Source organism: Eulemur rufifrons, chromosome 5 (assembly GCF_041146395.1).
Source record: "Eulemur rufifrons isolate Redbay chromosome 5, OSU_ERuf_1, whole genome shotgun sequence".
NCBI lineage: Eukaryota > Metazoa > Chordata > Mammalia > Primates > Lemuridae > Eulemur > Eulemur rufifrons.
Window position 1 is genome coordinate 19,804,426 of NC_090987.1, and position 20,659 is coordinate 19,825,084.

At 43.7% G+C, this 20,659-nt stretch overlaps 1 protein-coding gene across 2 annotated transcripts in view; it reads left to right on the plus strand.

Annotated features, from left to right (window-relative positions):
* MYO5B (myosin VB) overlaps positions 1–20,659 on the plus strand; it is a 273,903-nt gene that overhangs the window by 114,833 nt on the left and 138,411 nt on the right. For both annotated transcript variants that reach the window (XM_069468426.1, XM_069468427.1), the window contains exons 3-4: positions 8,884–9,055; positions 11,564–11,708. In XM_069468426.1, the coding sequence (XP_069324527.1) occupies positions 8,884–9,055; positions 11,564–11,708 (317 nt within the window). The remainder of the gene's footprint in view (positions 1–8,883; positions 9,056–11,563; positions 11,709–20,659) is intronic.

Consider the following 20,659-nt stretch of genomic DNA (forward strand, 5'->3'; position numbering starts at 1 on the left):
GGAGTGATCGTTGCCCTTCCCTGAGCACCAGTAGCACTAAAAGTTTGTACCGCATCCTCTAGCTTTCGATCATTTATTGCCTGTTTTCATCCTTTCAAGCATTTTGGTCTTGTCTCCTTTTCTGGAGGGTTGGTGATTAACTTGTTGACCAGACATCCTCCTAGCACTAACTTCTGTTTTGTATCAACTTGAGGGTATCATTTGGTAAACTTACAACAGTGAGTTTGTTAGAAAATGTTTGCACCAAAGTGTGTACCCCTCCCCTTCCTCCTCCTAGCAGGCAGGTCTTGCTAGCCGCCTCTTGGTTTTGAGTTGAGAAACACAACTCCCAACAGATGGAATTATGTTTACCATGTTGAATAGCTTCCCACCCCACGCCTGAAACAAAATTAGTCCACGCACTTGGCTGGTGTATATTCTACTCCAGCAGACTTCATTTCAGTTGATCTTTTCAAGTGGGTGGGTGTTTTTGAAAAGTTGTACGGAGGTAGTGGGGAATGATCTGTGTTGCTAAAAACAGAGCAGATGCACGCCTCCCCTGCTGAAAACGAACTTGGCCTTGCGTGACTAATCCTGGCAGCTTCCCAGGGCCTGTCTCCTCCTTCCCCGGCCACCAGGCCAGTGAGTGTGTAATTGGAAAGGAAGGCTGGGGCTGGAGATGAGCAGCTCTCCAGAACTAATGGGCTCCGAACACCTGAGTCTGTCCAGGTTGCTCATGGGCTGTGGCTTGTCCACGGCTGGCTCTGAGCTGTCATTAAGAGCAACTCAGCAGAGCTGTGGACTAGAGGCAGGGGCACAAAAGTTCTATGGCTGGACCCTGAACACTTGAGAAGAGTCTCTTCTGAAGCTGAAACCATCCCTGGTATATTAGCCTGGCTGGAAAATTCACCCCGTCAACCTCTTCCCCTGAAGTCCAGTAGTGTGGGTTTTAACTGCAGTGGCAAAGGATTAAAATCAATTAGGGTCTCTTCCATAAATACAATACTGTTCCCAACTTTGACTTAGGACAGGACCTTCTACCTACCTGCTCACCCATGCCCTCTGTTCAAGGTGGTCAAGTTTCTCACTGTCTCTTAAATGTTTTGTCACCCCTGCTTTTGCTTATTTATTTTGGTGGCAAAATATATGTAACATAGAACTTACCACAGCTATTTTTAACAATTCAGTGGCAATTAGTAACTCACTGGCACTCACATTATTGTGCAACCATCACCACCGTCCTTCTCCAGAACTTTTCATCTTGCAAAACTGAAACCTGGTCCCCATGAAACACTACCTTCCCAATCTCTTCTCCCTGCCATGGCCCCTAGAAACCTCCATTTTACTGTCTGTCTCTGAATTTGACCATTGCCAGTACCGCATATATGTGGAATCATAGTGTCTGTCTTTTTGTGACTGACTGATTTCACCTATTATGATGTAAAATGTTTTATGTTGAAGCCAATGAGGAAAATGGCAAACTTTGAGGGAGTTGGAGGGAAAGGATACAAGCCGCAATGGGTATGAGATATCTAGGTGTGCCAGCCCTTGGCACAGTACTGTGTTTTTAGGCTGGATGGGGCATTTCATGGAATGCAGTCCTTGGCGATAAGGTAACTTCCTCCTGGCTCCCTGGAGCAGAGCTCTGTGCAGGTCAGGCCTGCTGGCTCTTGGCCCCACCTCCCTTGCAGACGGCTCAATTCCTGCACTCTAGCGGCAGGGAAAACTCTACCTGTTTCCATGGTTTTGCTTTTAAATTCTGTTTCCCAGCTGAGTTTGTGTCTAGTGTCTGGCCAGGCACGGTTGATGGTGAGCACTCCCTATGTGCAGGGCCCTGGCCTGGCGCTCGTGAGAGGCAGACGGAGCACGTGGGCGCTACAGAGAGGAACGTGCTCCATCCGTGTCTCAGTACCTCCAAGGCCCTGATGTTTGTGGGGCTGGGGTAGGAGAGAATGTGATCCTATGGTCTGCTTCAATGTTTAAGTATATTTTATCAAAACTATTTAGATCTTACACTTTTAATTTTAAATTTAAAACATTTAATATTTCAAAAGTAAAGATATTTGCAACTCCTACTACTTAATCTCTATCCAGTTGCCATTGTAAAGAATCACTGTCTTTGAGCGTGTTATGCCTGCACCTGTATACAAATACATGTAAGAGTAATAGGAATTGTTCACTGTGGGGAAGTATTCCTCGTTTGTCCTGTTGCAGAGGTTGCAAACACTTAGCACACCTGGAACCATGACTAAACCGTGTGGGGAGAAGCAAGGACTTGGATCCTTGGCCCAACTGGGAAATGATACTCCGTTATGGAAGAATCTTCTGCATGTCTGCTGTCCGAAAGGAAGGATGGCATGTTCCTGCGTCTCCTACCTAGACGTCTCTGCCGCCTGATTCCTCTCCCCACTGCAAAGCAGTATAGTCTCTGACATTGGCGATGACAAAACCCGTGAACCTTCAAGGGAACTGGGCACCAGCGTCTTATTTCAAGGACATGGGGCAAGAGGTGTGGAGAGGTATTTCCCTGGGGCCTGAAGGGGTGTTAGTCACCAGAGTGGTGTTGAGAGTTGCAGTCATTCTGTATCTGCACTGAATGCTGATCCCAAGGATGGAGGCATCATGTGTTCATTAGTAAGTGTATATTTTGTGTTTTTGTTATTTGAAGGCCTCTAAAATGCAGGGCCCAGGGAAGGGGCCCTTCTTAGATCTAAGGATGGCACTGAATGAACATATCAAGATACTATAGCAAGGGCTTATCAAGCATGGTTCTTCATGTCTGTAAGCTATAGTTCCACAGAAGAACCAGGACTTCTGTCCTTGCACATAGGTGCACTCAGACCCATCCATTTAAGAATGCCTCCGAGCTCTTGTAAACCCATTGTAGATTAAGTGCCAGCTGTGTACGTATCTGGCAAAACCTAGAGAGCTAACAGTGTCTGAGAATACTCTTCTGGTGCCAGTAGAGCTTCTTAGTGGTGAGCTTGATTATTTTTTTTTAAAGCTGGTTATTTCAGTTCTCTATTACAACATTAGTTATGGGACATCTAATAATTTTTATATTTATCTTAGTTTTGCTCTCAGTGGCTCAGTTATCACAGTTATATTGTACATATACAAAATGTGTCTTAAGACAAAATATAATATTGCATACAATGGTCTACTGGTAATGTCACCAGTGCAGCTAGTCATCTTGTCTAAAGAGTCAAAGTACTTAAAAAAAAATTGTGGTAAAGTACTTATAAAAGTGGTGAAGATGGTAAATCTTAAGTGTACAGTTCAGTGGCATTAACTACATTCACATTGTCGCCTGACCATAATCCAGTCTCCAACTGATTACCCTTGAAGTGCTTTCTACTTAATTATCATTGACGTGTTTTCCTACTGCGTTTTTTTTCCCCCTGTAAGTTAGGATGTTTTGCCTGGCTACTTCTGCATAGAGATTCATGAGGCAGCAATTTGGCCCCCAAGAGCCATTTGGCAATGTCTGGAGACACTTTTAGTTGTCAAAAGTGTCATGAGCCCCGAGGGGTTTGCTACTGGCATCTAGAGAGTAGAGGCCAGGGGTGCCAAGTACTAATACGTAAGACAACACCCCCACAATAATGAATTACCCCCAGCCCCACATGTCAACAGTGCCAAGGCTGAGAAACCCTGGTGGTCAGCCCATAAAGGAAACGGTCTGGTCTGTTCATTGCTGAAATACACCAAGTTATGACTTAAACTGGGACTCCATGATTCTGACAGAATGTGTAAGCAGTATATAAACTGAAGTCACAAAGATTAACCTAGACTCCATGTTCTTATGTTGCTGTAATTTTGTTTATAATTCAAACCTCTCAATTGTATGTTGACCAGGCAGTTAATCCGTGGCTTTTCATTTATGGCCCTTTTCTTATAATTACTTGCAACCGCTGTTCATTATTCATTCATTAAAAATAATTGAGCAATTATTATATGCCAGGGTCTGGTGATACGGCAGTGAAAATAGACATCTGTGCCTTTGTGAAGCTTTCAGTCTAACTTACCATAACTATACATAAACAATTATAGTGCTTAGGATATGAAAAGCTCTAGGCCAAAAATCTTCAGAAATCTTTCTAAAATGTTAGTGGCCGTGAGTAGAATACTTGACTCTACCCCGCCACACTCTCTCTCTGTCCCTCAACTCCAATACTCTTTTGGAAACCCCTTTGGGCAGCGACGTCTGAGTTTCCAACTGACTTCTCAAAGCAGGAGCACTGACGGTGGCAGAGATGGGATCCTGCATGTTCCACAGTGGTTCTTTGCCCCTCGCAGGTAGCTTGGATCCTGCAATGACTTTCGTCCAGAGGGCCCTAGGTAGAATTGATGCGCATCACTTCCAGGTGGAAGCAGAGAAAATCGATGAGAGTTTGCTGTGTTCTCTTCACCTGCCTGGTGACTGTCCAAGCAGTGTGTTGGTGTCAGTGACTTCATGGAGCATAGCCCCCTTCTAGCCAGCCTTGAGCAGTGAGAAATAAACCTTAGTGGTATTGAGCCACTGAAATTTCAAGTTTAATTTACTTTCTCATAACCTAACTGACTTTTCCTAATTGAAGTTTATGTAAATGAGAGTACTTGATTTTTCTAGTAACTGAGTACCTGTGCTGTGTTGAGGCCTGTGTTAAGTAGTATGAAGGGAAGAATAAGAAGGTTAAAGAAGAATGAGCTTTCTGAGGACTGGAGAAGATACAGATAAAACTTACACATAGAACTGCTGGAGAATGAGAAAGCAGAACGTTCATTGAATAAATGTGTGTTTTGTACTCATACTCATTTAGGATGTAATATAAAACAGCCATTTAGTGTATATTAAAAGAATTTAGAGCCACACACTTGCTACTGTAAGTGAACTCAAGCTTTGAGTTCTCTTCTTATCTGTAACTATAGTTTCCTTCACTTTGCTTTCCCTGTAGGGCAGCTCTTGTGATTTCACAAATGAGAACATCCCTGCATTCACCGACCTGAGTTAAAAACCTTCAGCCAGCCAGGTGTCGGGGTGCACACCTGTAGTCCCAGCTGCACCGGAGGCTGAGGTTGGGAGGATCACTTGAGCCTGGGAGTTCAGGCCTAGGCAATACTGTGAGATCCTATCTCTTAAAAAAAAACAAAACACCTGCCTTCGGCCGATAAACAAGAAAGTTGGAAGGGTCCTTACAAGTAGGGAAACCAAGGTCCATGGGAGTGAAGTGGTGGGTTCAAGGCCTATAGCACTTGGGTTCAGTGATTCTCAGCATTGGCTACACATTAGGAACCCCTGGAAAGCTTAAAAAAACAGACAAAGCCCAGGTTGCAGCTAGACTAATTAAATCAGAATGTGGGGATGGGAACATAGCACAGCATCTTTCTCAAAAGCTCACCAGGGATTCTAATGTGCAGGAAGGGTAGAGAGCCACGGCTTTGTTTGATGAACCAGGACTTGAATACTGGGTTTAACTCCTGGGTCAGTGCCTTTTCTACCAGAGTAAGTACTAGTTACCTAGTGCCCCTGGGTCAACACTGACTGCTTGCTAGCTGGTAACTGTTTTTATTAGTTTCTCTTTAAATCTTGTTCTTTGGGTAGATAATGAAAGCCACTCTCTTTCTCCTGCTCTCTCTACCACACACCATTATTGCTAGCCCTGAATCTTTGTTGGGAGTTGTCATTCAAAGATGTTTTTATGATGATGCTCTCTTGCTGTAGTATTATATAACATGGGTACAGAATGAGGGATGGGAGAAGTCAAGATGTCATCCGACTAATGTTTTTTAAGTACCTACCAAGTATTACAAGATTGTAGACCTGCAAGGTTTAGCTCAGTCTAGGCCACTGCTTCCAATAGAATCCTGTGCTAATATGGAATGTTCTATTTCTTGAGTTGTCTACTGTGGCAGTCGCTAGCAACACGTGGCTATTGGACCCTTACAGTGTGGTTAGTGTGACTGAGAAACTGAGGTTTTAATTGTATTTAATTTCCACTAACTTCATGTAAATAGCCACTTGTGGCTGGTGGCTACCCCATCAGAGAGTGCAGGGGTAGATGAGCCCTCTACGTATGCTGTGCCTCCCTCAAGGGGACCAGGTGGAGACGCCCTTCTCCTGGCTCCCAGCTCCTGGCCTCAGAGGAAAGCCAAGGACCACTGTGAGTGGGGGACTGAGTGCTGATTTTGTGATGGGTGTTAGCATTCAGCCTCCTCTGTACCTCCAAGGGCCCCGTTATTATGAAGTGGATGGAGTCTCTTGTGCCAGAAAGTTCATGGCCCCTGATCGCTGTCATAAACACTTAGATTTCAAATTAAAGCCATACTAGCTAGAAAGGCTGGACACCAGCGGCAGTGTCAGAATCCCATTCATGTTTACAGAACAAGGTGTCAAGTCCCTTATTCCCTCCTTCCCTCTGGATGCACACACACCAGGAAAAAGCTGTAGCTTTGGATGCTGAGCTTGCAGCGCCTCCCTCTTTCCTGCTGCTCCGGGCATTTTCACTCCTTGCCGGTTTAACTGTAACCAGTACCGATAGTTTATTTGTGGGCACTTTCACAAAATTGCATATGCATTTGCCCCACATGCTTGAGGGAGTGTCTTTTGAGAAGAGACTGATCCGAGAAGAGCTAGAATGCCAGCATTTCTTCCTCAGGGTTTAAAGCCATGGGTTCAGGTGCCGGCTTTCTAATCTGAAAAGTGAGGAGTTGGGCAAGGTGCGCTCCGAGGCTGTGCAGTTGGCTGGCCCCGTGCTGCCTGCTGAGCTGGGGGAGGGGGGCAGGTATGTTCCAAGGGGGCCAGGGACATCTCTACCAGGGCACCTCTGGGACGGCTCCAGGAGGAAAGTGTGATTAGGGTCTTGGTGATACCACTAACAGCAGAAGGTGGTAGCTACCAACTCTAGAATGTAACGAAATAAAAGTCAACCCTGAACACTCTATTTCCCCTTGGTCTCACCTTTAACATATAGTTTTAAAAAACGGGATTCTCTCATAAATTCTCTAGACACCTTTTTTCTTAATTCAAAAGAATGCTGTGGGTAGCTGCCTCAGCGTCCACAGAGGTCTGTCGTGTTTTACTGTCATTATCTATAGCTTTAGTGAGTCCCTATCTTTGCTCACTTGTAAGGTTATTTTGTGTGACCAAGGAAGGAGGAGTCTATTGATGTAAAATTCTGAGTAGGTTTTGCCTGCTGCCCTCCGGAGAGGTTACAGCAATCCGTACCCTCACGTCATACGTCTGTTTGTCCACACTCTTCCTAGTTAGGGGCTTGTCAGTCTTTATGCTTTTGCTCATCTGGTGGATAGTAGTGCTAATAATCTTTTATTTGCATCTCTTTGTTTACTGGTCAACTTGTACAGTTTTTTCATGTGTTGTCCATTTGTTCTTATTTTGTGTTCTGTGTATAATTTTCTGTGAAGCTGTTGGTTTTATTTTTGATTTCTTATAACTCTGTAGATACTGAGACTATGAATTCTGTCACGTAATGCAGAATCCCTATACCCATTTGACTTTGCACATGGTGTGTTTTATGATGGTTTTCAAGTTTTGTATTATAGTGAAATTTATGAATATTTTCCTATATGGTTTTGGGTTTTGCATCATCGTTCGAAAGTTCTTCCTTCCAAAACATATACAAATATTGGCCCGGTTTTCTATTTTTCTTTTTTAATGTTCCATCTAAAACTTACTTTGGTTTCAGGGAGTGAGAATAGAATACTGGCATTTTTTTTTTTTTTTCTAAAAGGCTAGTTTACCCACATTATTTTAAAGATTCCTCTTAACCTTTCATTTGCAATTTTAACATTATCATGTACAAATTTTCTCTATGTACTTGCATTTATTTCTGGATCTATTACATTTCATTCATCTGCCTATTTTAGCACCTTTCCTGTCTGGGTTTATAATACACCCTAAGATGTGATAATACAAGTCCCTCTAAAAGTGGTATGGGAGGAACATTGATACTTATATTCTCTTAAAAATTGACTATTATCCCAGTAAACTGAGTCTGTGTCCATAGAATTTTCTAAAAGTTTTCTGTAGAACAATAATTCTTAAAGTGTGATCTATAGGCCACCTATATCAGAATTACTTGAGAATTTCTTTAAATTTCAGATTCTTAAGCCCTGCCCCAGAGCTCTTGATACATAAATTGGGCTGAAGAAACTGTTTTTACAAGTTTCCCAGAAGATTTTTAAGAACACCATAAGGCACTTAACACTTAGATACAACATTGTGCATAGCAGCCAAGTTCCTCACAATGTTTAAAAATACCCTCTGCTACTTTTTTATAACTTACATGTGTAGATGTATGTTTGCATATGTGTAGTCAGTTATAAATGTGTCCTGATATTTGACCTTAAAATGTGTAATCCTACTCCCTGATTTTGCATGAATACCCCAAGCTATTAATATACTTTAGGTCAAAGCAAAATTACCGCCTTAGAAGAGCTCGCAGTTAGGTTGTGGAGAAATACATGTACACATGGTACAATTTGAGGCCACTTGTAGTCACAAGATAATCCAAATAAAAATTGAGAGTGAAGCACCAGCAATAAATGGGGCCAGTCAAGGAAGGTGCCTTAGATGGGAGAAAGAGCAGCACCCCACCTGCAGCTGGCATTAAAGATTCAGTGTTTTTCATTAAAAAACAATAGAACACTCTCTTAAATCTGGTGCTTTCTGAATGTCTCGTCAGTCTTTTACCTTAATATCCTGGGATTATGTTATCAGCAGATTTTCCACCTGTGCTGGCCTATCATGGGAACACAGATATTTGTTCAGTTTGCCTTTCTTTAAAACATTATTTATCTTTATCACTTCTGATCGTGTCAGTGATCCCAGTGAAGAAGGCAGGACATTGACTACAAATGCTTCATAACTCTGCCTTTTTGTGTCTGCTACTTGCATGTCTTTAGATTCGGGAATACCCAATTGACGTCCAGAGCAACCAGCTGCCCTTCTTGCGGAATCCGGATATCTTGGTGGGAGAGAATGACCTCACTGCCCTTAGCTATCTGCACGAGCCTGCAGTCTTGCATAATTTGAAGGTCCGTTTCCTGGAGTCCAACCATATCTATACCTACTGTGGTAAGTGGACAAGTGTCTGTTGGCTGTGTGTGTGTTTGAAAGTACTTACCAGCTTCAGATGTGTAACCATTCTTCAAATGGTTAAGAATCCCCATTTTACTCTGTCATTTATAAGTATCTCTCCTCGGAGACCCTAAAAGGTTTGCAGTCAGTGAATGTGGCTTAATTAGGCTGTCCCAGTCTCTGCGGGATGATTGGTGTTAATCACGGCTCAGCCAGGGAAGAAATGGGTCACACCATGGGGTGTGTGACTGGTGGAGGCTCAGTCCCTGGAGTCGTCGCAGAGCAGTGAGTGTAGAACAGTGCCCCGGCTCGGGTTCCTGCTCTCACCACCCAACCCACGCCTGAAAATTCATGCTTGGCTTGTTTTGTTTTTCTGCTTGAAAGGGCTACCTTTCTTATCCAGTTACTTTGCCTATGTACAAACACAGTGCTTGATGAGGTTTTGTCAAATTAGCAAGCAAAACATACTAAATGCTTAAAACAAAAAGTCCTGAAATTATCATATTTGATTGTCTTAAAACTTCTCCTTTTCCCACATCCCAAATTGTGGTTTCTGCTTTGTTTTGTTTTTCTAAGAGTATTGCTAAGTGGTACGGCAAAAATACTAGTAGAACCCCATGAACTGTCGTTTAAGAGGAAAGTCAAGGATCTGGTTTGAGTGTCAGGCCTTGGGGCCTATTTGTGGGAGTTGTCCTGGTCGTGCCTTTAGAGCCCTGGTTTTGCTCGTGGTCTTAAGTGATGCCGCAGGTACTTGGGTGTTCACTTTATATTCCACTTTGGTTTGGAATTGGCAGGTTAGCTACGAAGTTAGGGTGAGCTTTTATGCCAGCTCTCGGGAGCTGTGGATAAGCATGTTCAGTACTTTGAGAGCTGTGGTTTCCCAAAACTCCTTCACCCCAACTGCTAGTGGAAGTTTTATTTGAAAGAAACTATCAATTATCAAAGCCTTTAATAAGATGTTTTTTCAGTAGACTTAAAAAAAAAAAAAAAATCTCCCTTTTTAGGAGAAAGGGGTAAATGACCATCAACTTCCCTTTTTAAAAGAATCCCCTGTAGGAGCTGTCCTTGTGTCTGCACGTACTTATCCAAACGTGCTTTACCTGTTCCCGCTCTGGCTGCTCAGAGTGGCTGATGGGGCACAGAATTCCCAGTCAGCAAGCAAGTACTTGCTTCTGCTCTGGAGGGACCAGGATATTTTAGGAAAACATGTGATCTCAGCATGTATCAACATTTGAGTTGAATGCTACATGAATTAGAGTTCTGTAGAACTCTCGAATAACCAGCAGAACATGTGAGGCTGCTCCTAAGAGGTTTCTCCAAGTGATTAGCCTTATTAGTGGAACTTATGCAGGTTCCGGAGATTATTTTTTGTCTTTTCAGGAATACTTCATCAAAAGAGAGGACTTTTGTGTCTGTTTCTTTGCCTGACCCTTTCCCGTTTACTTGGAATAATCTGATTTGATTACACTTCGGGTTCCCCATGTTTCTTTTCAAACACTAGAAGGGAACACGATGTAGGAAACTTCCCCCCTTAGCAGTGGCACTTTCCCTTCCTGCTGCCTTTTCCCCAAGTGACTAGAGACTGTTTTTTGTACCTCAGTCAGTGGGTCCTCTCACATCCAGAATGCAGTCTTATGGGAAAGAAAAAGGCATATTTCTGTTGTATCTCAAAGATCAGATTTGCTTTTGTCTTAAATATCAGCCTGCCTGACCCATCCATAAGAGATGAACTGAACCTTATAGTGTTTCCTGATTGCTCAGTCAACATGTGTTCGAGCCCATCATTGCAGTGCATCCTCTGGGGACACAAGATATAACAGAAAAGATATGAGATGTGATACAAAAATAATAGCAAATACGATGCCTACTATATCCAAGGCATTGGTCTAAGTGTTCCCTCTCTCAGTCAGTCATTTTGTCCTTAGGACATCCCAGGTAAATGCATTGTTGTTCCCATTTTATAGTTGAGGAAACTGAGGCACTGACAGATTAATTGCCAAAATCACACAGTAATTGGTTGAGCTAAGATTAGACCTTAAGACATGTAAATCATACTCTGTCCACAAACTTTATATTCTAGTTGACATCCCACATACAAATGAAAAAATTAGTAATCCCTTTCCTAGATTTTAATTCTGAGGTGGATATTTAAGTGTCTCTAATACCCACTGGCAGAGTTAAACATCCTCTTCTCTCTGATCCTGGAACACTTTGCATGTATCTATTTTATGAACTCAATTTGAGCATTTGTGAGTGTGTGTTTGTGCTCATTCCAGGCTGCAGGGTATTTGGAGGCCTGGCCTGGCCTGTATCTTATTCTTTTCTTCACCAGAGTCTAGCATAAAAGCACACAGATAGGTCTTGATAGAGTTGGGTGATTGGTGAAGACTTGCTCTGCTGCCCTCTCATTCTTTAGTTTTTGGTGTATGTGAGCGGGTGGGTACCTTAACCTGATGCCCCCTGGCTGTTGTGCTGTCAGAACCTGACTGCCTTGTCTGTTTGCAGGTATCGTGCTTGTTGCCATTAATCCTTATGAACAGTTGCCAATCTACGGACAAGATGTCATCTATGCCTACAGTGGCCAAAACATGGGAGACATGGATCCCCACGTCTTTGCTGTGGCAGAAGAAGCCTACAAGCAGATGGCCAGGTGAGAACGACCTCAGCCCAGATGTTCTCCTGGGTAGTGAGGGGGACAGGAAGAAGGGGAGTTTGCACCTTCCTCTGTGGCTGCCATTCCCGGTGGAGTGGTAAGACTGAGATTGAAAAAACACTTTGGAAACAAAGCAGCCCGAGTTCTGCTTTTTACCTTATTTCCTTGTGTCGTTACCTTGTCCTTGTGAACTTGAACCTAGAGTTGAAGAACAGTGGCTCTTCAGATATAATTCATTTTCTGAGGCATGGGATAGAGCCCTTGCATTTCCTCTCTCCTTGACTTCCTTTAGGCCCTCTTTCCTCCCTTGCTGGTGTAATGGAATCCATTTGATAGCACCTCCATTCATTTAGCCCAGCTTGTTACACAGATGATCTCACTGAAGACTCCTTTCTAAGAAACGAGGACTCTTGACAACTTGTTGAGATGCCAAGCATTTGGGGGCGGAAACAGAAGTTTCAAATGAGCAGCTGTGCATAGCAGTTTTGGGTTTTTAGCCTGGAAGTGGGATTCTTTTCAGATGCTTAAGTAGATCTCCTCATTATCGTTCTTTTCCTAACTCTGAAAGAGGTGCAGGTCTGTCCCGTCAGAAAATGGGCTGCGTGATGGGCTGTAACTGTTCAGGTGTAAAGTAGGGAAAGTTTTATCAGTGTTTTGAGGGAAATGCATGTCTCAATTAACACTAAAATGCTGGATCCTCTCAGCCAAATTTTGCTTGCCTTTTCTAGAGAGCATCTTACTGAGCTAGCAACATACATTGCAAAGTCTTTGAGGGGGAAGGGCGATGTTCAGGCTTAAGTTGAGAGGAGTTAGTGATTTTTATGGGAGGAGAATCTCCCTTCAGGTATTCTGTGCTTCAGTGGATTTCAGAGTATAATTTTCAGCCCAGTGGAAGTTTTCATGAGGAAAGACTGTTTTATAGCCTTCCTTACTGATTTATAGTGTTTTATTGCTGGCCGTGGAGATCAGTATATAAAAGGTCTGCTTCATTATAGATATACAGTGACCATGTCCAAAGTAAGTACTGATTGGAGAACTGATAAATCTAATAAATGGAGTGATCTATAGCTATTATTTTTCCAAAGTGTGGAGCTAAAATGACTGCAACCTTTGACCGCTATAATGCTGTGGGAAAGACCATATGCTACATTACTCTGCTATTAGGGCTTTACCAGGAGTCCCTTAGCTTGGGCAACTTATGTGTACTTCCTAACTGACAGCGTGGTTCGGGGCAGATTGTGTGCAGAGAAGAACGAGTGTTTGTGTGTTGCTCAGCACACTGCCCTGCTCCTGAGTCACTGGTGGGGGTCATGGGTATGGCCCGGTGGAGGGAGACCCGGGGGCTGGACAGGCTCCCGCTGTGGGAGAATCACTTCAGCTGAGTCTGTGTGTGCTTCATGTGAGGACAGCGACCGTCCCTCCACCTTTAGGGGACAGTTGCTTTATGGTCCTGGTGGTGTGGCTTGGTTTTGGTTACTTCCTACCATGCAAGTTCTGACAACTCTCTAAGACTTGTCTTTTCATGAATGTCATTGGCACTTGATTATTTGTCATCCCATTCTCTTCTCTTAGTGTTGCATTTAGCTGTGTCAGTTGCTGTTCTTTATCAACACTGCTTGAGGACCCCCTGCAGATTTGAGAATCTTCTAGCCTCCAGTTTTATCCATACTTGAGAATCACTTGGGTAGAGAGGCCTCTGTTCTTGCCCCACCCTCCATGCCTAAAGCTGGGTCTGTGGTTCTTCTAGACTTGGGTTATTTTACTTGGTGGGCCTTTACACCCACTGGAGGGAAGGAGATGTTTGGGAGTCTGGGGTGATGGTGATACAATCTTGCCCTTGGCTAATGAATTTGATGAGTAGGTGGATTGGATCTTAAAGCTGGACCAAGATTTGCTTCCTTAAGGATTTTCTGTGAAGTTTTAAGGTTTATACTGATTTTACCCACTGGGTCAAATTTTACTGAAGTTCTTATGCAATTTTTGCTCATGGATGTGCGTTAGAGGTATAAGACCAGCACATGTGGCCACAGGAGAGAGCTATTTTTGAATTAGTTGTGTTGTCAGCAGCTCGGGGTTTCGGTTATTGATCTGGGAGGTACATAAGAAACCCCAGCAGAATCTCTGTCGAGCACACAAAGAAGGAGGCCTGTAGGTCAGATGCAGGGAAGGTTGATGCTGTGTTTCCAGGGTGGGCCTTCTCTGTCAGTTCTGAATACCAGGACACGGTCACTCAGCTGTGCTTGCTGACTGTGTGTTGTGCTCTTCCTGATTCACCAATATCTGTTAAAATGACTGGCTTGGGTGATCATAGCCTAGCGTGCAGCGAGCTTTGAATCTGAGTCCTTCTGGCAGCTAAGCAAAGCAAAGGGTGTTGGAAACTAGATTCCTTCCAGTCTTTGGAGACTGTAACTCAGGTGGCTCAGACTCGGTGATTCTTTCTCACTGGGGACTGGATTTTCTTTCTTGATGCGGTGCTCACAGGGACTTTGTGTGGGTGGAGGACTCAGTCAAAGCATGAGGGACGACACACAGATCCTCTCCTGGGAGTTCCAGGAGGGAGCTGCTAGTGCGGGAGGAAAGGAAGAGGAGACGCCAGGAAGAGAAGAGGATCAGGTCCCTGTCCCTGTGGTGTCCCGTCCTTGCCTGGACTTGAGGGCAAATGCAGATTTCAGTGAAGAGGAAAAGGGTTAAAATCGAATGAGACCTGGTACTCGTGAATTCTGTCCTGTGAGGGAGAGGACTGACCTCCGCTGCTCAGCTCTGTGCTTCCTGCTCCTCCCTCCCAGCCTGAGACCCCACTTTAACTCCCCCTCACTTCTACCCACCTCAACCCCAGCCCCAGGTTCTACACTAAATCCTATCAGCAAATGCTTTGGGAGTATCAGTTTATAGGATAGGCTCCACACTAGCCACTAGGAAATGTAGGACCCTCACCCTACCACTGAAGGAGCTCATGTCTGGTTGGAGAGAGAAGACGTAATAAGTAAGACAAAAAGCCTGTAACTTTACGAAGTGTAAATAGAAGCTATGCCACAGTGTCGTTTGAAGTGGGCTTGGAGACGTAATGTCACAGATGGTCCAAGAAAACCATAGGCTTTTAGCTGGGTGTTGATGAATTTGTAGGATGCACAGGGTGTGAGAAGGCATCTGTGTGGGTGGAATAGTGGACCATAACCTCTGAAGTAGGCCATGGTCATGGCTGGGCACAGTGGCTCATGCCTATGATCCCCAGCACCCTGGGAGGCTGAGGCAGAAGGACTGCTTGAGGCCAGGAGTTAAGGACCAGCATGGGCAGCACAGTGAGACACTGTCTCTACAAAATAAACCTTCAAAAATTAGCTAGGTGTGATGGTGCAGGCCTGTAGTCCCAACTACTCAGGAGGCTGAGGTGGGAGAATCATCTGAACCCAGGAGTTTGACGTTATAGTGAGCTGTAATAGAGCCTGCATAAAAATTGGAATTCCCTAGTGCCAATGTAAATTGGTACAACCATTTTTGGAAAATAATCTGGCAGTTCTTCAAAAGGTAAAACGTAATTTCCATATGATCCACTCTTAGTTATGTACCCAAGAGAAATGAGAACACCCACTGACACAAAAACTTAAATGTTCATAGTGGTATTAATTCACAACAGCCAAAAGGTAGAAACAACTTAAATATTCATCACTTAATGAATGAATCAGCAAAATAAGAATATCCATATGCAGAATATCATTTGGCCATAAAAAGGAACAGAGAACCGATACCCCCCAGCACATTGATAAGCCTTGAAAACATGCTAAGTCAAAGAAGCCAGATAGAGGAGACTACATATTGCACAATCCTATTTAAATAAAACATCCAGAATAGGCTAATCTATGGAGACAGAAAGTAAGATTAGTGGTTGAAAAGGAGAACATCTTCTGACGAGCATGTTTTTTGTGTGTACGTTGCTGGTGGTGATGAAAATGTTCTCAAATTGGTTGTGGCTGTGGATGTACCCCTCTGTGAATGTGCTACAAACGGTTGAAGCATGCACTTTCAATGGGTGAATTGTGTGTTCTGCGGATGGTGTCTTAATAAAGCTATTATAAACAAAAAGGCGTGGTCAGGGTACACTAGGCAAGTTTACTCTCCGTGGGGAATGGACCTGCAGGGAAGTTGTGAGCTGTGAAGTTAGAGACAAAATGAAGCCAGAGTGTGGAGGCCTTTGCAGGCCGGAGGGAACTTTGGGAGAGAAGCATGTTCTATTGACAGAGGGTACAAAGGTGGTCGAACAAGTTTGGGAAACCCTGGATTAATCAAGGTAAACATCTCCCTTTAAGGCAGAGCTTCTCAGAACTTTATGTTGACATGCATTCCGAGTTTCCAAGATGCAGATACATTTTGCTGGGTTTGCGAATCATATTTAGATACACAACTGTTTTCAAAGATTATTTCAAGGGACCAATGTTCTGGGCAACACTGGGAAATAGTGGCCTAAAGCAATGGAAAAGTTTTTACAGCTTCTTAGATAAGGAGATCATCTGATACAAAAGATATGCAAAGAAAAATTTTACTGAGTTCTATTTGATAATCCTTTTTTCCTCCATGTTTCTGTGCATTTCCAAAAATAAGAATTCCTTCTCATGACAAGCTTAGCTTGTTGTGAAAATAACTTGTGTGTTACAAATGACCTGTATAGAGTGAATGAAAGGCAGGGAATTACCAAGTGTGAGACTTGGTGGTACAGTGTTGTATTCTATTTTTTCATCTATGCTTTACCCCAACATGTGATTGGTGCTCAAGGAAGAATTGAAATAATTATGACACATCAGTGCATTTAATTCTCACCATTGCCACAAGGGATTAGTTAGCCCTACAATACAGAGGATGAGAGAGACTTAAGGATGTTGAACAGAGGTCATGAAGATAGTAAATGGGTAGAGATACTATAGAATTCAGACCCAAATCTATTTGCCCCAAAGCTTCCTGCATTAGCCGAGAAGTGGTACCACCTTCCTAAATGGGTAGAGATGGAATCCATACAGTCTGATTGCCCAAAGCTTCCTGCATTAGCCAAGAAACTGTACTGCCACCCTAAATGGGTAGCAGTGGAATTTGGACCTAATCTGTTTGCCCCAAAGCCTTCTGTGTTGGTCGGAAGCCTTCCTACCATCCTAACTTGTGTCTGTTGTTTAACCTCGGATGGTCTTGTCAGAACAGAGCAGACTCTAGTCCCCAGGGCAGCACTGAGAGCCAAAAGGGATAGATCTTTTTCCCTAATGGTTCGAAAGCATCTAAGATTCCAGAATGGGACTAGGGTTTTGGTGCATTTTCCAGCCTTTGTGGGAGTAGGCCCTCTTAAAGGGCTCACTGGGTCTGACTCCTTTTTTGAACTGTGATTTATTTGTGGTGTTTTTATGGAAGAGTGGAGACGCTGCAAAGCAAATTTGTTTGCTCAGGTACCCAAGGTAATTGAGCACCCACATTCCCATCTGGCTCTGCTGTGTTGCCAGCTGTGACTAATAATGAAAGATGGGCTTGCTGTTGTTGCCTCAGCTCCGAGGGGGGGAAGTGCAGTTGGGCACACTTGTGGCAGGGAATGAAATGGACCCTTGCCCAGGCAGGAGCCTTCCTGGAGAAGGGGTTTGGAGCCCATGAGAGTGAAAGCCTGTGCTCGATGGGGGGAGAGATTCTAGTTGACTAGTCCTGGTTGGGTGCTCGGGAGAGGGTATCCTGCTTGGTTTTTGGTCCCCACCAATGTGAAGAATACATAGAGAATTTGAAGGCCTTCCAGGGAAAGACCAGCATGAAAATGAATGTTTATGGTGAAAAAGCTCAAAGCATCCCACTTTGGTGAACAGGAGGAAGATGTTGTAAGAATGATGGTATGAGTGGGAAATGCGAGGCTGTCCTCTGTTGCCAGTGACAACCCAAAGTGAGCATGTTGGTTCCCGTCAGGGCAATGAGAGAAATTCCTGATTGGAAATGCACTGCAGAAGAGAGGGAATGAGAAAGCTATGGGTTCTCCATCTCGGGAGGTCAAAAACAAGTTGACAATTTTATCTTCCTACTAATTGGGATAGTATACTCTGGGATTCATGAGAATGAACTTGGACTTATCTGTTCTAGGCTGAAGCATTCTGTGGAACTTGAATCACTGGGAAAATATTTTTTAAAAAGAGTTATATGTAGATGGCATAAATCCACACTCTGCTTTGGGATCAGGTTTTAATGTGAGGTGGTTTGTTGTTCTGGGCTGTTATAGTTTGGACAGTTGGGAATGTGAAGTGCTTCCCGATTGAACCTCATGTTTTCAGGGAGAGACCCCCACCATGCTGATGTCTGCAGAGCCAGGTCTTGTTTTTCTGCAGGTGGTTTGCTGTGCAGGAGTATCCAGGGGTCTGTCCCTGGCGATCCCGTCTTCTGACCTACTGTGTGTCCGTGGGCAAACCCTCCGGCCTCTGTGGTTCTCGGAGTCCTCACCCTTTAAGGAGAACATTGATTGGCTTTGCCTGCGAGAGGGTCTTGAATCCAGGGAGAAGTCATGAGGAAGCTTTGAAAGTTGTTGAGTGCTATAAAACAGATTCATTGGCTGTTGTTGGATACAGTGAATGGTGGAATCACTGGGAAGGTCAGTAAGTAAGAAGCAGTGAGTGGAACTTTTATAGTAAAATCTGAAACCATGATTTCAGTCAATCCTGAATTTTGGATGAAGAGTTTTGTTTTCCTTCCCATTCACTATGACATCAGGTCAGGGCTAGTCTTAAGTTGTGGTAGGAGAAAAGTATAGGAAATGCTCAAGGTGTCTGAACCCAGTAATGGTTTTTAATTTCCGCTCTGGCATTTTCTCTCATTTCTTGAACATGACCTAAGTGTTTCGTGTTGTTCAGATTCCTTCCTGGGACGCTCTGTGCTGTTCCCCTATACGTATTCTTCCCTGCTCACCTGAGTGTCTTTTTCTGTGGCCTCCTGCCAGGGGTGCCAGTGCACACTGATCTCCCTTTCTTAGGGATGTGAGAGGGCTAAGGTTTTGTAGCATCATTTTGGTCCTTTCTAAGTTCGTTATGTTAAAATTTAAGAGAAGGAGAAAGTTACTTGTGTGCAGTGACTGTGGCTAATGACGTTCCTATTCTAAAAGAAATTGATAAAGTGTATATTGCTGTCTCCTTTTAAAAAGAAATGAGGACTAGGCAATTTCCTTTGGCTGCTATAACCCTACAGAGGGCATAAATAATAACAGTTGCATATCTGCGGTGTTCCCAACATGCTTTGTAAGGTTAAATCCAAAATCAAAGATCATATTTTACCTGGGGAATCGTAGCATAGTAGAGTATAGTCACCTGGCAGGAATTGGTTGCGTGTTGTAAGAATGCCGCGTACCATGTCCTGGCAAGTGGTCCTTTGGGTGCTGCCTGCCGGTTCCCAGTACAGGTTACTCTGTGGTGCATTTTTAGCAGCTTTCACTGTCGAGAGTTTCTCCATCACACAGCAGCCTGGTCCTGCGCAACTTCATTTGTCTTCACCTGTGGATCTGAGCTCTGTGCAGCTGTGTAGGACAATGGTCATTTTCTTACGCAAGGCAGCCCTGCTGTCATGTGTCCTCCTCTGGTCCCCAGTCTGGGCCAAGCTCCTGGTTCCCACAGGCATTCCTTATGAGCACAGACTCTCTGACAGTCTCCTATCTGGTCACCTTCGCATCATCCAGTCTTTGTCACTGATAGGAGCGGTCACTGGATGTGGTCTGCTGAATGAGGTGAAGAGTTACTCTTACGCAGAATTTGTTAGAGGAGCTTGTGAATGCATTTCCTTTTGGCAGCCATTTCATATTGACTTTTTGCAAGTTTGTTTCCATCCCCTTCCCTGCCCCACCCATGTACATGCTCAACAACTGCTTTTATTACAACTTAGATATAATTTACTGGTAATAAACTGCACATACTTAAAATGCAGTCACACACATTAGATTGCAGACACAATTTGGCAATTGTATAACATACGCTGGTGAAACCATCACCACAATCAAGATAGCAAACATTTCCTTAACTCCTGAAAGTTTCTATGAGTTCCTTTGAAGTCACCCTCCACCCCCAGGTAACCACTGGTCTGCTTTCTGTTGCTATAAATTCAAACTGCTTTTATTAAGATACGTTGCTCTCATTCTGCACTTGTGCAGTTGTTTATGTGCTGAGCAGGATTCTACAGTTATCCATATTAAATTTCACCTTTGTACCTGTGTTCCGTCATGCTATGAATGTATCTTTGTGAATTCTGATTTTTACATGTGATCGTTTAGTTCTCCCTGGCTTAATGCATGTGCCCATGTAACAAGTCTGTCATGTCTGTTCTTATCCTTTGATTAAGAGAGGTAATCTGGAAGGGTTCCTATGACATGCAGGGAGCAGTTTTTTTCTAGCTACTAGTCATCTAATCTGATAGAACTGAACATTTAGTTCAGGTGCTTATGTGTATTTTTAAGTCTAGGTAAAACCTTTGAGTGCTCCTCTTGGTCATGTGTGAGGTGGGCTAGCACAGATCCCAGTTAGCGTCCCAGCTTCACCCTGGACAAGTTCCTCTGCTCAAGGTGCCCCGTTTCCTTGTTGAACCAGGAGGATGGGTGTGTGCCTTTGCCACCTCGGGTCACTGTACGGCATAAACGGGTTCAAGTGTGTGGAGTGCTCGGCACGGAGTCCTGCACCCAGCAGTGCCTTGTGGACGTGGGCTCTTGTGGTTACTACACACCATTCTGATTATACACTGTTTTTTCCTGATGTCAAAGTCAAACTTGTCACCCCACATGGATTTCTTCTGGAAATAATAACGGTGGTGACATGTGAGTAAGATTTAGTTTTTCAAGGTGTCTAAAATAATCTTCAGTGAAAAAAGCTAATAGAATGTGAAGCCTAGCAGGATGAAATGGCATTACTATTTACATCATGGTAATGCCTTTCACGCCGTGTTAACCACTCTTTTCTTTCAAGTGCATA